This window comes from Squalius cephalus (genome assembly GCF_949319135.1).
Source record: "Squalius cephalus genome assembly, chromosome: 24".
NCBI classification, from domain to species: domain Eukaryota; kingdom Metazoa; phylum Chordata; class Actinopteri; order Cypriniformes; family Leuciscidae; genus Squalius; species Squalius cephalus.
Genome location: NC_137145.1, coordinates 12,676,256 through 12,693,188, shown reverse-complemented (window position 1 = coordinate 12,693,188; position 16,933 = coordinate 12,676,256). Strand labels below are relative to the sequence as shown.

At 36.6% G+C, this 16,933-nt stretch overlaps 1 protein-coding gene across 2 annotated transcripts; it reads right to left on the bottom strand.

The window, feature by feature from the left end:
• Positions 1-1,118: 1,118 nt before the first annotated feature.
• Positions 1,119-4,934, bottom strand: lim2.1 (lens intrinsic membrane protein 2.1). 2 transcript variants are annotated; one of them, XM_079860420.1, is made up of 5 exons: positions 4,877-4,934; positions 3,293-3,485; positions 2,934-3,083; positions 1,576-1,710; positions 1,119-1,301 (listed from the first exon to the last, which is right to left on the bottom strand). In XM_079860420.1, the coding sequence occupies exons 2-5, from the start codon at positions 3,465-3,467 to the stop codon at positions 1,240-1,242; spliced, it is 522 nt and encodes a 173-aa protein (XP_079716546.1). In that variant the 5' UTR covers positions 3,468-3,485; positions 4,877-4,934; the 3' UTR covers positions 1,119-1,239. The 2 variants fall into 2 exon arrangements, with proteins under 2 accessions (XP_079716546.1, XP_079716547.1); XM_079860421.1 differs by lacking the exon at positions 4,877-4,934 and adding an exon at positions 4,006-4,018.
• Between the last annotated feature and the right edge of the window lie 11,999 nt (positions 4,935-16,933).

Genomic DNA, 16,933 nt, shown 5'->3' with positions numbered 1-16,933 from the left:
CAGTATTCCTGCAAATGTGAAATACGGCTTCATTAGTAGGCTACTATCTCTTCTACGAAAAGAGAAGATCCTCTAAATTACAGTTGCTCAGTTTGAATGAGTTTCATTCAATGGGCATATCTCTCACGAACGCATGCAATGATCTTACTGATTTATTAGTTTGTATTTGTAAAGTAGCCTATAAGTAGGCTAGTCTACAGCACGAGATTCCTATCAAATGTTTTTGTTTTAAATTAACCATTTTGTGGGGTTTATGTTCAAAACAAGTAAAATGATCCTATAGGCCTATCTTATGCGGTCAATTTATCTCGTTTCAATGATGCTTAAGCATTTTATTTTTTACTGTTCCTGAAAACAATATAAAATATCGATTAAGAAAATGATTTCGTGCAGTGTAGGCTATATGCAAATTTACTCAAACGATGTAATGTGATTTTGGAGCACTGCAATCGAAACATTTTATTAACTGGCACCTGCGCTCCACACTGCTAACGAATCACGGGAAACAAGTTGCTTTTATGGCAAAATGCGAAAGTAAATGTACTAATGGTGATGGAATCGCCTTTACTTGAGAAGTCGATAGAATCCGCACCCATGCAGAGGCAGTTAAGCAGCTTTTAATAGCCATTTAATCAAGTGAAATTGGGAGACAGCACGCCACTGCGTCACACCCAAGTGGTGCTTTTCTGTAAGAAGCTTGTGGCATTAGCTCGCGCACCTAAGAGCAGTTTACCAACTAGACTAACTTATTGTGTAATGCCAAGTCCTTATGTATCTTAAAATATAGTTTGATACTTTGCACACACGAAGTAGGCTACCGTTAAAAAACTTGAAAATGATCTGATCACTCTTCTAAATTTATTTACATAAAACCACGTATATTTTATATTCTGGATAGTATCAATGTTAATTGTATTGAATTTTCTTTGGATGACTGCAGAACCCCATTGTTTTATAGAAAGAAATTACAAAAGAAACACATGAAGAAAGGATTGAAGGAGAAATAAATAGAAAGATGTATATTATTTTGAATGTTTTTTTAATTTGATGTTCAGATTCTCCACCAGTTGTTTTGTACAGTTTTTCATAAAATAGACAAAAAGATTGTTAGTGTTCACACATTGTTATACTATCTATAATTCTTTATTTAACAATTTCTTTGTTCTTTTTTTTTCATGAGCTAATGGTGTTTTGGTGCTAGAGTGGCTTCCAATATTGGTGATAATAAAGCCCAGTCTTCTAGTGAGGATTCGAGGTTCTGGGGCATTCATGCATCCGGTATGCACACATATACAAAATACCTAAATAAAAAAAAACAACAACCACATATTATTGAAGTAAAAAACAGTTTGTGTTGTTTAGTTCAGTATAAACAGATTCAAAAACAATTTACCTCCCTTAATAAGATTTAAACAACAATTAAAAAAAAAAAAAAAAAAAAATTAGTTGAGTATTAGTTGTGTATAAGTACACTACATTTAAATAATATCAATTTTTTATATTTTTGTGTGAAAAATATAAACAAATGAAGTAGATAATTTAAAGGTGCGTTTTTTTTTTAACAACTATCATTACCTGAAAAGAAAGTGAGCACAACAGACACCCAGCCAATGATGTAAGACCAGGAGAACCTCCAGTTACCATAGCGTTTACCATAGTAATTTATTGTAACTCCTGTGTACACAGCCATGGCCAGAAACACAAAAAAGCCTTGTGGGGGGAAAAGGAGAGAACAGGATTAAATAAAAATAAGATGTGATTAAATAAATAAATAAATTGAACAAAATGATTAAATATAAATATTTAATATTGTAGTATTTTTCATATTTTTTATTTAACACAACATCATAATTTCCATGTTCCACAAATTGCAGGTTAATTTATTTAAAGGGATAGTTCACCCCAAAACAAAAATTCTGTCATTAATTACTCACCCTCATGTCGTTTCTTTTTGATGAAATCTGAGAGCTTTCATTCTGTCCCTCTGTTGAAAGCTACGCAACTACCACTTTGACGCTTCAAAAAGTTCATAAAGAGATCGTAAAACTAATCCATATTAATCAAGTGGTTTAGTCAAAATTTTCTGAAGAGACTCGATCACTTTATATGAAGAACAGATTTAATTTAGGCTTTTATTGACATAAACATTGATCAGCGAACATAAACAGAAGCTCAACTGAACCTGAATGTACCTTATTGGTTCTTGCTGAAGCTCAAACGTGCTGTGTAACATGAGAATGAATCTCATTGGTTCTTGCTGAAGCTCAAACGTGCTGTGTAACATGAGAATGAATCTCATTGGTTCTTGCTGAAGCTCAAACCTGCTGTGTAACATGAGAATGAATCTCATTGGTTTTGCTGAAACTCAAACGTGCTGCGTAACACGAGAATGAACCTCATTGGTTCTCGCACTTCAAGCGAACATTGAGTGTCCGTTTACCACAACTGATGTGTGAGTTGATGAATGTTTATGTGAATAAAAGCATATGTGAAATCATATAAAGCCATCGTCTCTCTTCAGAAATTTTAGACCAAACCGCTCAATTCGTTTTACAATCTCTTCATCAACGTTTTGAAGCATCAAAGTGGTAGTTGCATAGCTGTCAATGGAGGAACAGAAAACTCTCAGATTTCATCAAAAATATCTTCATTTGTGTTCCAAAGATGAACGAAAGTCTTACAGGTTTGGAAGGACATGCGGGTGAGTAATTAATGGAAGAATTTTCATTTTGGTGTGAACTAACCCTTTAATTATAATTGCAAAGCAATAACAGTGTCCACAAAACAAGTGACATGTCTATTTCTCTGATTACTTGCAACAACTAGTTACAAACACTTACAAAATATCACATTTGAATCAGCATTTAAATGACGAATTATTTAAAAAGTTATTATATTTCAAGATTAAATAGGCAGAAGAAAAGGCAACTTACATGAGATGAAGAACAGAATGCCTGCAGCAAAGCTTTTATCAAACCTGTCAAAGGAAGAGTAGTGGATGAAGGCCATGATACCGATGATGATGCCAAAGAAGCAGGCCAACAGAGACAAGATCATGAACGCTCGTGTAGCATCCCAGTATGCTGTGAAGTCAGAAGGTCAAAGGCCATGTTATCACCAGCTCATTTGTAATGCATCAATAATGGAGTCAAAGTGGAATTGAAGGTCTAGAGAACAACAACTTTAAAACACAAGTCAAATGTGCATTTGATGCAACTAAAGTACGTTTGATAAAATTCAGTTGTTTTTGTTCTTCTGTTTGTTAATGACTCTGCTGAACCGTAAATCTCACCAATGCTGTCGGTGTGTGTGAAGCATTTCCCCGGCATGCAGTATCTCCACAGCCCCTGATGCATGTAGTTGTTTGAATGACGGTACTGCATCCAATAATCTGTTGCTGTGGAAACAATCAGGAGTATTTTGCCCACTCCTGCACAAAACAGCCCTCCTCCCATGAAGCTGTACATTCTGCACCTACAGACAGACTAAAAACAAAAGCACACACACATTTATAAACAAGCACACATTGGACACGTGCATTGATGCACACACACACACATGAATGTCAGGGTTGTGTTAGCATCAAGGGACTGGTGCAGACTCCTCTCAATAGCACTGCACTTCACTCGGAGGCATGTAAGTGTCTGTAATTGCATTGTAATGAACACATTACTTCCTCTGAGTGAGCTGAGAGGTCAGTATCAGGAGGCTACTCACTCACACTCTCTCTTTCTTCTTTTCAGGTTAAGGCTAACAGTTTTCAGGTGAACTGGCTGGAAAAGATTTAGTTATTGTAAATAGGTCAATGCTCACTGAGAAGAATCAACATGTTGGTTTTTCAAGTTTATCGAGTTTGTTCTTGAATTAATGTGCTTTATATTCCTTTTGCAAAATATTGTCTTGATGTGAATATAATCACATTTTATTTCATTACCCTGCGATTTTTTTAGTATCGTATTAACAGATATAAAACGAGAGAGATAAAGTGAGGTATAAAAAAAGCACTATTCAGTAGAGGGCGCCATATTGTAATTGGTTGGGGGGGGGGGGGGGGACCATCTATTTTGTACACTGTTTGGCGACTCAAACTCTGAAATTTGATTAAATGAAAATTACATTTTTTATTTGTTTTCAAAGGGACACTATGTAACTTTTGGCGCTCTAGCGGTTAATAAAACTGCATGCGTATTGCGAAAGAACATTGTAGCCGGAGTTCTTCTCTCTGTTTATTAATGTCTATGACGAATCACGCATGTACTGGGCTACTCCGCAACGGTTGTCATCCAGCTCTGTCTAAAGCAGTCCGAATATAAACACTTTATTATAGGCGAATGCAACCGTATGATTCAGAATAAGACAAAAACGCGATTTGGAAGATGGATTCATGATGTACTCGCTCATTATAAATTATTTGTAAATTTTGAACAAAAAAAGTTACATAGTAGCCTACACTATGAAACTTATAAAATCATAATTTTTTAACACATTTTCTAAATTTGGGCAGCAATTTATTTATGCAAAAAGGTTCTGAAATTGACAGTATTTTAATAATAATAAAACAATATTTGAATAAACAGGCCTTTTAAAAACTTTTCAACTCAGTTCTCAATTTAATCAAATAATATTTTTTTAGACCTCTTTTGAAATATCTTTATCTATAGTTATCTGAGCAGCTAATTTAGAGTCAACACTATATTATTATTTTACATCTGACGGATGTTAATGTTGTCATTATATTCTTGGAGGGTTTTCCAAATGTATATTGATGAAAGCCAGAAAAGCCAAAAACAGCCAAACACAAACAAATCTGTCACCAAAGGTCCACTGTTCCAACAAACAATCCGAAAATCTTACTATTAAAAGTAGTCACACTTACCTTTATCAAACCCCTTAATAAAGTCTAAATAAAATACGCCAGGGCCCTATAATGGCAGTACAGGCAGCTTTCCAGCAGCTCTTAGCACTAGCGTTTAGCGGTGAATAGAGAGAACAGGGGAAAGGCCAAGCAGAGCTCTGAAACAAAAGAACAGGCAAAAACACAGCCAATCAGCTAGGGCTATAGTTTTGTGATTTTGGAATCTGCTGAAGAAACAGAACTATCTACAAATCCTGATGACTGGAGGCTTTCCATTGAGCGGGCGCCGCTAACCACCCTATAGTTGGGAAGAGGCCAAGCGGAAAATCTGGATTGCTGTTGGGCCTAGCATGGAACAATTACATTCTCAAAACAAAATTAGAGTTTTATTGTGTTTGCTTTCATGTTCTGCTACCAATCTAGACATATGAAATTGTGCTCTCTTTTATATGAACCACACATTTAAAAGATCCATGGTGGATATCAAAAGAGTTCTTCCTAAAGTGATAATACAAGAGAAATGAAATACAATTAGGCATGCTGCTTTGGATAAAATAATCTGCTGAATGAATAAATGTAAATGGTCTCTTAAAAATACTTGAGTATTATAGATGAATAACCATCATTCATTCGGAGGCTTTCACAGATCTACGCAATATGCTAAAACATCTCCGATTTCCTCAACATTTCAGTCGAACCACACTTTTGAGAATTAGTTTAGGTTTGCTTTCCCTCGCCCTTATGTGTGTTAGAGTTGTTTTCTCCTCCAGAAGGGTTCCTCTCCCATCTCCCGCACATGGTCCCGAAGATGAAAGGACCACAGTGGATCCATTACCTGCATTAGAGCAAGTTGCTCTGACCAATTGACGACTACAAAATGCAACAGGAAAGGGTTTTTTTCAAAGATGTGAGTGCCGTACTTACGTCTAACTTCATTTTTATAGACCACCGCCTATTTTGTTCCATTTCAACTGAGGCAGCAGAGGGGCATTTGATATCATTCTGAGCTATCAAAGTGGACAATATGAGTGAAGCATTTCTTTCTCCAATGCAGCTGGCTTTTCAGAGGATGAATTTGTTATGACGTGTATTAAAGCAAACATTAATGATAACAAATGTAGCTACTCTGTGGATGCACAGAAAAAGAATATTCCTAACAGACTTGCAGAGGATTCTCGGTACCTTTGTGGGCCAGTTACATGACAGATGACAAAAATGCAATGCCACTAGTGCTAACCTCAACCCCAGTCCTATCAAAATGCATGCATTTATTTTCACTGCTGTCTTTTCTGTAGAAAACGATATGCAAAGACAGATATAGCATGAATAGATAGATAGATAGATAGATAGATAGATAGACAGACAGATAGACAGGTGAGGTTACAAAGACAGACAGACAGATAGATAGATAGATAGATAGATAGATAGATAGACACACACACACACACACACACACACACACATATATAGACACACACACACATATATAGATAGATAGATAGATAGACACACACACACATATAGATAGACAGATAGATAGACACACACACAGATAGATAGATAGATAGATAGATAGATAGATAGATAGATAGATAGATAGATAGACAGATAGATAGATAGATAGATAGATAGATAGATAGATAGATAGATAGATAGACAGACAGATAGACAGGTGAGGTTACAAAGACAGACAGACAGATAGATAGATAGATAGATAGATAGATAGATAGATAGATAGATAGACACACACACACACATATAGATAGATAGATAGATAGACACACACACAGATAGATAGATAGACACACAGATAAATAGATAGATAGATAGATTGATAGATAGATAGACATACACACACAGATAGATATATAGATAGACATACACCGATAGATAGATAGATAGATAGACAGACAGACAGACAGACAGACACACACACACACACAGATAGATAGATACATAGATAGATAGATAGACAGACACACACATACACACACACATATATAGATATATAGATAGATAGATAGATAGATAGATAGACAGACAGACAGACAGACAGACAGACAGACAGACAGACAGACAGACAGACAGACACACACACACACACACACATATATATAGATAGACAGATAGATAGATAGACACACACACAGATAGATAGATAGATAGATAGATAGATAGATAGATAGATAGATAGATAGATAGATAGATAGATAGATAGATAGACAGACAGACATACACACACAGATAGATAGATAGATAGATAGATAGATAGATAGATAGATAGATAGATAGATAGATAGATAGATAGATAGATAGATAGATAGATAGATAGATAGTCCATGAATTGCCTTTACCATGTTCAGCTAATAACTTTTCCAGTTTACTTTTGGGTCAAAAACGGATATTGAAATAATTTCTGTTTCCAGTGTCTCCCTTTCAGTGGTTTGCCCTTTCATAATGGAACAAAACACAAACCAGTTTCAGCCCTGACCCCTCCAACATAATGCACACTGCCTGAGAAATGTCTTTGAATCCTTTAAGCTGCCAGGCGCATCCCCCCTAAATGCCTAAATCAACTCTTTAGAATTTCATTCCGCAGCCTTCGGTTGGCTAATTTGTATGGCAAGTGCTTTCAACATTTTCCCGGCATTTAAGCGGCTGCCTTAATCAAAAGAGCATGCAGACGATTCTCCCTCCCATCCCTGCTCGACGGCACTGAGTATGGAATAAAACCCTTCCACTTAACCACTTAGATGAATATATCAAGAAACTAATTTGTCATTTTAATTGCATGATTTGAAGAGACGCTGCCTCACTTTGCCTCTTCCATTTTGTTGGATTTTCAATGTGAGCGCACATTAGATTGATCTATGAAAGACAGCAGAAATCACAACATTTATGTCTTTTCATTTTGCCGTAATTAGATAATTGAAATTCCTGTCACTGTCTCTGCACTTTTGCAAAACACGAACAGCACACAGACCCCAGACGGAAGAGATTGCTTTTTTTGCTCTTTGCGTCCTCTTTGTTTTTTCCAACTTACTTTTCCTCTCCGTTGTTTTATTTTTTTTTCCTTTTCACCAGAGCCAATCACTCACTCCATCTGCTGAAGCCAGAAATAGCACAGTGCATGTCCATTTTGTTGAGATTTACCGCCCCCATTAAGTGATTGCTAGCTGAAATGACAGGGCACCTTTCTCTTGATACACTCCGAGAAACCCGGCTGGCTCACATTAAGGACACATTACTCTAGCCCATTTTCATCTAGCTGCAAGGATATCCATTAAGGTGCCTCACAACCCTAAATTTTTCCATTTTCTCTCTCACTAAACTTGACTTCACATATTATTCTCTGCTCTGTTTTGTCATTTGCAGCGACAAATTATATCAGGCCGAGGCTATCTCTCTCAATGTTTTCCCTCCCGACAGAGCAATTTGCCGTGACTGATTCTGAAGTGTCAAAATGGACACATCATTAGTCCTAACTATGACTGATGGATGGTTCTCCTCAGAAGTTCTCCGGAGTCTGCCAAGTTTTCAACTCTAGAGTGAGGCAGAGTGTTATGGAATCATCTCACAAATGGACAGCTCAGGACTTCGTCTAGGCCTTCTAAACCAATTTGGTCAATACCTTAAAAAAAAAAAAGAAGAAAAAAAAAGAAAAAGAAATTGTATAAGGAATCTCAAGCATTGAACATTTTGTAGTCAACAATAATTCAAAAATATATATAAAACATGATTATATCTATTGAAAACTGATTGGATGTTGTAAATGGATGATACTTACACACAGAATGGAGTCAGGTCAAATGCTAAAACAATGCCTAAATAGCTATTCGCTTATTGTTTAACATTTTTCAGTTAACTGCATGGCATAAGTACCTCAGCAGAAAAGGAAAGTTGTTTCAGCGGAAATGCAAATCATTATATATATTTTTTAACCATTCAATAAAAGTCAATGGCCTCCAGTGTTGTTTGGTTCCCAATTTTTTCCCCAAATTAATTTCGCAGATGAAGAAAAAAAGGAACAACATAATGACAGAATTAACAATTTTTGGATGGACTATCCCTTTAAGAATGTACATTTGAGTCAATTTTGATATCTTACCCCTGTAAAGTAAAACTAATTTTAGGTAATCAGTTACATCAAACTTGTTAAGTTAAGAAATTCAAAGTTTAAGCAGAACTTGCAGATTTTTATCTTTTACTCACACATTTTAATCACTCAACTTGAAATATCTGAGTAAGCTAATTCATACATTTACCTTAAAATTTCATGTGATCTCAACTTAAATATTTTTAGTAGTGGAAACTTGGCTAGCTTTAACGAGCTAATTCAGTAAATGCTAACTTGCTCATTTGTAACACAATGCTTCGATAGCATTAGCATAGCATAGCAATTGCTGAATGACTACAGCAAAATAAAACATTTGTTCTCAAACCAAATTCATACTTCTCTTGTTACCATGATGGTACCCCCCCCCCCCCCCCCCTTAAATTTTAGCATTTACTCTCCCTTTCGAGTGTCATGGCAAAGCATGCAGGGACATAGAAATCCCAACCCAGTTTCAGTTAAATTTAAGTTTGTCTAAATGAAAAGAAACAAGTTCATAAAACTCAAAACAATTAAGCAATTCCGATTGGAGGGGGAAAAAACATGTCAGTTTTGCCAACATGTTAAAAAAAAAAAAAAAAGAAAGAAAGAAAAAGAAAGAAAAAGAAGAAAGAAAGAAAAAAGAGCCATTTAGTGCAGTTGATGATATTTTTTTATGGGAAGAAAGTAAGATGAAATTCTGAAAGATCGTAATGTAAATCAATGATATCCTTATAAAAATATAGCAGGCTACTTGAAACATAAATATCAGCTGACAATCTATATTATTTACCAATAATAAGTCTTAGTAAGATGAGATTTAAATGCTTATTTTTATGAACAGAGTTCTGTAGTTTTCATTGTGGATGGCAAAAAAATATAATGCAATGCAATAAAATGATTGAGAGATGTATATACATGTTTCTTAAAAGCCTGATGTATTATACTTGATAATCACATTTTAACATGATTTAAAAATGTTTTTTTTTTATGGAAATCAAGTGGCTAAAAAGTGTAAGCCATCAATCAGATGACAGAAGGCATGTAGTAGATTGTGTACAACAGGTTTTTCATCAAAGTTTTGACCATGCTGATAATTTACAGGCCTTAAATAATGTATCAAATATGATACATTAGGAGTTTTAGGGGCTAATATATGCATATATCTATACAGTGCTTTATGTGCAACTGTTTAGAGCCAAATCAAATAAAGGGCATTTGACTTCACACCAAAACAACAGATGCTTTCAAACACACAAACAAATGCAAAAGATCCAACGCGGGCGTTTGGCAACACAATCGCCTTAAGAGCTGCCTCTGCTCTGAGCACGCTCCCCGTCGCGTTGACATTCTCATTGCGCTTTACCCATTAATTCTGCCATTGTTGTTCCTGAGGTCTCATGGGGTCCTACGAGGGACTCAATAAGCAGTGCTTAACCAGCCTCCTATGTCCATTCAGCTTCAGTTAACCCAGACACAGAGTACAGTCAACAAACCCAAGCCACGTCCCTGCTCCCGGTCAAAAGCCTTTATCACCCTGTAATTGTACAAGTCGATCCCAAATAAGCAAATCAAAGCTCGACCTCACTCTGTGCCTCACTTTGCAACACAAGGGCGAGCGCCCAATACTGACTCCCAGAGGGAGACATGTTGCTAATTGAGTTCTCACTGGTCATTTGATCACTCTAAGTGAGCAAGAAGAAAAAGGGTCTTGGGTCTCTTCTGCCGGCCAGAGCGCTGCGTAATCCAGTGAGGTGCAGATGTGACTGAAGGCTTACGGAATCGCACTGGAAGCCCTTTCAGCCGGCACCACGCGAAGACCGATGACCTTTCTTTCAGCTAACGCCCAATGCCATGCAGAGTCATTGCTTTAAAAGCACTCCCTTGCTGAGAAAAGGAAAAATGCATGGCACAGGTTCTCATAAAAAAAAAAGTTACACCTAATAAAGTATTCAAACATTTATGGAGAGAATTGTGGCACGGTGGACGTCGATAACTTTTTTTGTGCATCGATTTTTATTTTGTCTGAATGAACAGGCTCTTGATGAGAAATACACAAACCTACACTTCCATAAATGTAGGCATAATGTGAAATAAATACGAGGTCCAAACAGCTATAGGTTACTTTTGTACACTAACATACTCGTAAAAAGTTCTTCAAAAACAATGGCGCTCCAGCTGGATCTGTGAGTGTAGAGAGCAGCTGCAGGGATGATGTATTTTGGTAGGCCAAAACCCTGAAATGGGTTTTTAGCATTTCCGGGTTTTTGGTTAATGTAAGGTCTGTGGTTAACATAAGCTCAAGATATTTTCACGTTTTATTCTATGACATAAAATACATCAGATTTATTGGTAACATTTTATTTCAGTGGTCCTCTTTAGACATTCTACTAACTACAAGTAACTTTGCAACTACATGTCAACTAACTCTCATTATAGCATTAGTAGACTGTCTGCTTAATATCTACTATTACATTATGCTGATGCTCCCCCAAGCCCAACAGACCTTCTACTGATTATAAGTAAGTGACTAAATTGGACTACAAAGGTTGTCAATGACATTAAACGTCATCAAGCCGAACAGGTAAACTTATCTACTCACTTTTCCACTTTCACAGCCTCATTGTGTTTGTAATCATGCAAACTATTCTAACTCAAACCTTCAGGGAAAATGTTTTTTAAATAAAGAAGGAAAGAGTTGGTGGTGAAGTTGAAGTCATGTGGCCATGGTATAGTTCATTTATAGCCTTCTTTAAGCTTTTTAAGTAATTTTGTATCCCTTAAAACTCATCTTTGATCACTAATATATATTTAAACATTTCCTTGCCTTAAAATAGCTTAAAAGTAACTCTACACCCTTGCCTCATTTAGTATACGCAGTTCTATGAATATGCAAATTAGCTCTGCCTCCACTCACTCACACCGGGTCAGAGATGCATTCGTTGACGATCACATGTTGACGTGATTGGTTACAAGGTAGTTTGTGACATCAGAAACACCAGCGATTTCAAACCGCGTCTTTTATTCACTGCAGTTTTAAGGAGAAAATACTCAGCAATGGTGTTGATTTATGAATTTGCACATGGTTTGTCTTAAATCATATTAAAAACACCACATAGACATATAAACAACATCAAAAGCATGTTTTTTACCTCAGGGGGACTTTACATTTTTGCCAATAGAAAAATGAAAGCCAATAGAGAAATCCTATTGGGTTTTTGTAGTGATGCTAACTTCCAGGCTGGCCTACAAAGACGTGTCATCACTGCAGCACTCTTTTGCTTGTGGCCCAGCAAACACTACACAAAGTGAGCACTCTCTGAGTTAATTCAGAGCACTGTGATCTCATTTGTCCTTAACTCCCACTTTTGTCTAGGTCAGAAAAGAGGGGTCTTCATGGGTCAGTTGAGACATCCTGGTGAAAAGCTTGAGCCAGAGGGACCCTCATTTTCTCTATCTCTTTATGACCGTGTTCTACTCAACACCTTAGACCTCTACATTCAGCCTGGCTGAGCCTCACGCGGGCAGGATCACACAAGGGCAATGGGAAAGTGCCATGGGACACGAAGGCTTGCTTAGCTACTTATTTGGACCTGAGGCAGAAGAATGGATATCGCAGTCACTTAACTGAAACAGGCCTTTTGCCAGTTTGTAGCTAGTCATATTGTATCTCACCAAGAGGATACACCTTTTTCAACCAGCTAAAATCCTGCCATTTTATCCTTTTACTGTTATGGGTGGCGTATTGTAGGAATCCTACCACAATACAGGGATTACACACCAACAATGGCAGACTCATCTTAGAGGTTGTTCTTTCATAATTCAAGAGATTCACATAAACATCATTTGAAAGAAACAACACTAATAAGATCTCTTCTGAAACACAGATTACTAAGTCTTTTCCTCAGGAGAAGCTTCTAAGAATCAGGAAATGTAAGCAAGAGAAATGTAATCTTATTAGGAGAAACAATTGAGAAATCTCATTTCATGAAAAGTGCAAAAGTGCCAAATGTATTTTTTAGGGCTGTCAAACGATTAATCGCTATTAATCGCATCCAAAATAAAAGTTTGTTTTTACATAATATATGTGTGTGTACGGTGTATAATTATTTTCTATATATAAATACACACACATGCATGTATATATTTAAGAAATATTTGCATGTATATATATTTATATTATATATAATTTATATTATATATAAATATTTTACATATAAATAACACATTTTTCTTAAATATATATGCATGTGTGTGTATTTATATATAGAAAATAATTATACTCCATACACACACATATATTATGTAAACACAAACTTTTATTTTGGATGTGATTAATCGCGATTAATCGTTTGACAGCCCTAGTATTTTTATAATACATGATTATAATTCTTGCATTTAATTTGAACCAAAATAAAACATTTTAAAATAAAAATGTAAATGTATACAAAAACATACAACAAAGACATATAAACATAAACCTGTATATATATCTACAATATTCAGCAAGGGCGCATTAAAATGATCAAAAGTGACTTAGATAAATTCTGCTTTTTTCCAAAAGAATCCTGAAAAAAAAAAATATTAGAGTGATTTCTGAAGGATCATGTGACACTGAAGACTGGAAAAATTATGCTAAATAAATTACATTTTAAAATATATAAAAATAGAAAACAGTTGTTGTAAAAGTTGTAATAATATTTCACAATATCATTACAAGACATCCGCATATGCGTAGACATATATACAGTATGTGTAAGGTAAAAAGAAATGTAAAAATGTGTGTCCTTCATTGTCAGTGCTTCATCTTCCCACCATTCTATATGAGAGAATTAACAATAAACAAAATAAATAAATTCACTGCTGAATTGCCTAACACTGATGATGACTAACTTATTCCCCATTTGTAAGCGTCACCTACTGTTAACGGCTAATTAAGAGCCCATTTTTCCACTAATCTACAACCCAAGTCTATGTCAGTCACGAAACGACGGCTGCTAAAGCACAAATGTGCCACTTTACCACGAGTCTGGGCAAGCAGACGTTAATTAGCCTGTTCATAGAGCAATCTCTCATCAGCTCCCCCACCCCCACAATCCTCTGAGTCGCATGGGCTGCACTTCCTTATTACACACCTATTGACTCGCAGTTCAATAGAGGAAAAAAAACTTCTTAATGGACTCTGAAAGAGGAGTAATTTACAAATGATGACTGCATTATTAAATTGAAGTGCCTACATGGAAGTTTAAATGTAAGTGGAAGTGCATTTTAACCTGTCATTTGAAAATGCTATTCAGCCCATTCATGTCAGGGTCATCCAGGCCTCACTGCTAATATACCCACCGCAGAGCAAAAGTAACCCTGTTATTTGGCTTTATTGCATATTGACACATATAGAAAGATAAAGAAACCTCGTCATTACTGCTCAGTAATACTTATATTATAGGTCTACCAGGGATAAACAACAGCAAAATTGGCTTTCAAGTGAGCCCAAGCTGCAGTTAAAGTATTTTTTATATGCAAGAAATCCACTGTTTCAGTTCTGAATATGACGGTAGCTATGTAGCTTTTTTTAATTATAGAGTACATATACATCACATTATCGTAGCTAAACCATGTAATTGTGATATCCGACAACCACAAATTACTACAAATTATGATTTGCCGATTAAAGCGTTTAAAAATCGACAGGGAGGCAAACGTTGGCAGTGGTAAATGCACGAGGGTGGAAGTTTCTTGCAGACCTATTGAGCTGCTCAGCACGGCTTTAAAGGCAGATAATGAAGAAATGGAAAATGGAGCACAAATTGACCCTTTCACAGCATGCTCCAAACATTTGTATGGGTACCCGCGGAGGCCATTCCACTTCCCATCAATCAAATAATTTAAGAACACATTATACTCCTTTAAAAGGTCCCATTTGTCTGACCAGGTGATTTTTAAAATAGCCTCTGGATTAGAGACACCCTGCCTCAGGTACTTTTAAATCAGAACACAATCAATATGACTTAGCCAAAGCTTTGTTTAAATGAATATTATAAAAGAAATGCAGGTGATTTCGCTAGAATTTTCTCTCTTTTGAATTTCAAGTCAATGGAAGAAAGAGTGGCAATAGATTTCCCCTCCCCCAGAGATATTTTATTCATGCATTGCCGTTGAGGTGAAAGTCACAATTTTCTTTTTTTTTTCTTTTTTTTACGGGAACACCTTGTCATTTTTTGTGATTTAACATAAAACACAAGAATGACAAATACATAAACAAACAGAATAGAAAACAGGAATCAAATTTTCTTGCATTATAAGACAAACTCTCCATCTCTAATCTAACCTATGCATGAGATTTCTTTTCCATTATTTTCCAGCAAGTTCTGGATCGTAACAACTGAAAAAGGCAAGCAAATCAAAGATAAATGGACATCAATAGCCTATTTTTCATTCAGGATGTGATTCTGACAGGTGGCAGGGTTTGGAAGTGTGTGTCTGAGCGAGTGTGAGCGGATGTGCGAGTGTGTATGTCCAGGGCCGGGCTCTGGGCTGTGCTACGCACTAGTGATTTGGCATGTTAGTGAGTGTGTTGTGCCTAATCAGACAGAGGGGCCACGGTAATGGAGAGAATACAAGTGGAATCACAGAAACACACACGGCGGCAGGGCGACAGTAATACAACTAATTCCTCCTCTGTCTCGGCTGCCGCGCAGAACAAAATGGGGTCAAGAAAAGGTGCAGGCAGCTTCAAATGAACAGCTGTTCTCTGCTAACTGCGTGGAGCGGCAAGATAGTGGCATACCAAAGCATCGACGTCAGCCCCTCCCTCGCGCATCAATGCAAAAGTATGTATGTTCAAATAAGGCCAGGACCTCTGCATATCTCTCCAATTCTATACTTAATCATTTCTGACGCCTGCCCATCACCAGGTATGTGTCTAGAAACACTCAATATCGGCAGACAATGATATGCAGTCAGATTGCTTTTGGTTGCCCATGTTGTTTGTTCTGGTGGGGGGGTTATATCAGCAATTGCCTATTACATCGCTCCTCGTAGGCAAATAAGGAACTGGCCTGTGCATAGGAGAATCCTGGAATGGGGATATGATATCTAAGTCCTAGCAATCACAAGACAGACAGAGTTTAATGGAGTAACGAAACTGTGAGATTTGTGAGATTCAAAAGAACAATGCCATGCTCCTTTTTGAGGAGTATGAGGGTTCATGTTCATGAAATTGCTCGCTCGCTACACATATTTTGATGCTTTGTATTGATGTCGTAGTTACAGTACATAGAGGCAGCGGAGAAAGATGGAATGGACTTTTAAAAAACGTATTTTAACATTATTAAATACATAATATTGAAGATTATTATTCAACAAACTACTTGTCGTTTTATTGTCTCATTGAATTTTTTTATAAAGTATATAGTAAGTATCTGTGCTCACTCAGATACCCAAACAATCTTAAATGTAAGATTTCTGTTTGAAAATCTGACAAGCCATGTGTGAAGTTAGCCTCTGCACATATAATTTGTCAATAGTTTATAGATTTTTCATAACGCACAGCAAAGTTGTAGGCAAATCAATTAGGCGCAGTCGGTCACTTAACGCAGTGGCTCTCTCATGTATATCTCCAGTTTGAGAGCAGAGCTCCATGCAAATATAATGTAAGACAGGGATGCATTAAGCCCTCCCCATCAGTCGCAATAATGGATTAAAGTCGGCAGTCGCTCTGCAGTTTGCCAGTCAATGTTCTTTATTTTCAGCATCAACCCAATTTCATCTTCTTCTCCTGCCTTTGGAAGCAGTCGATTTGCCGTCAATTGCCATCTCAGGCAGCGGCATTAATGCGCGCCCACAAAAGGATGACACACCGCATTATCACCTCACTTGCTTTCAAATTAGAGTGGACCGCTGCCTCGGCGCAGCTTGTGACTGGTTAACACTATCAGCTATTTGTTGTGATTGGCCCTAATTCGCAGTGTCTAAAGATTTCATCA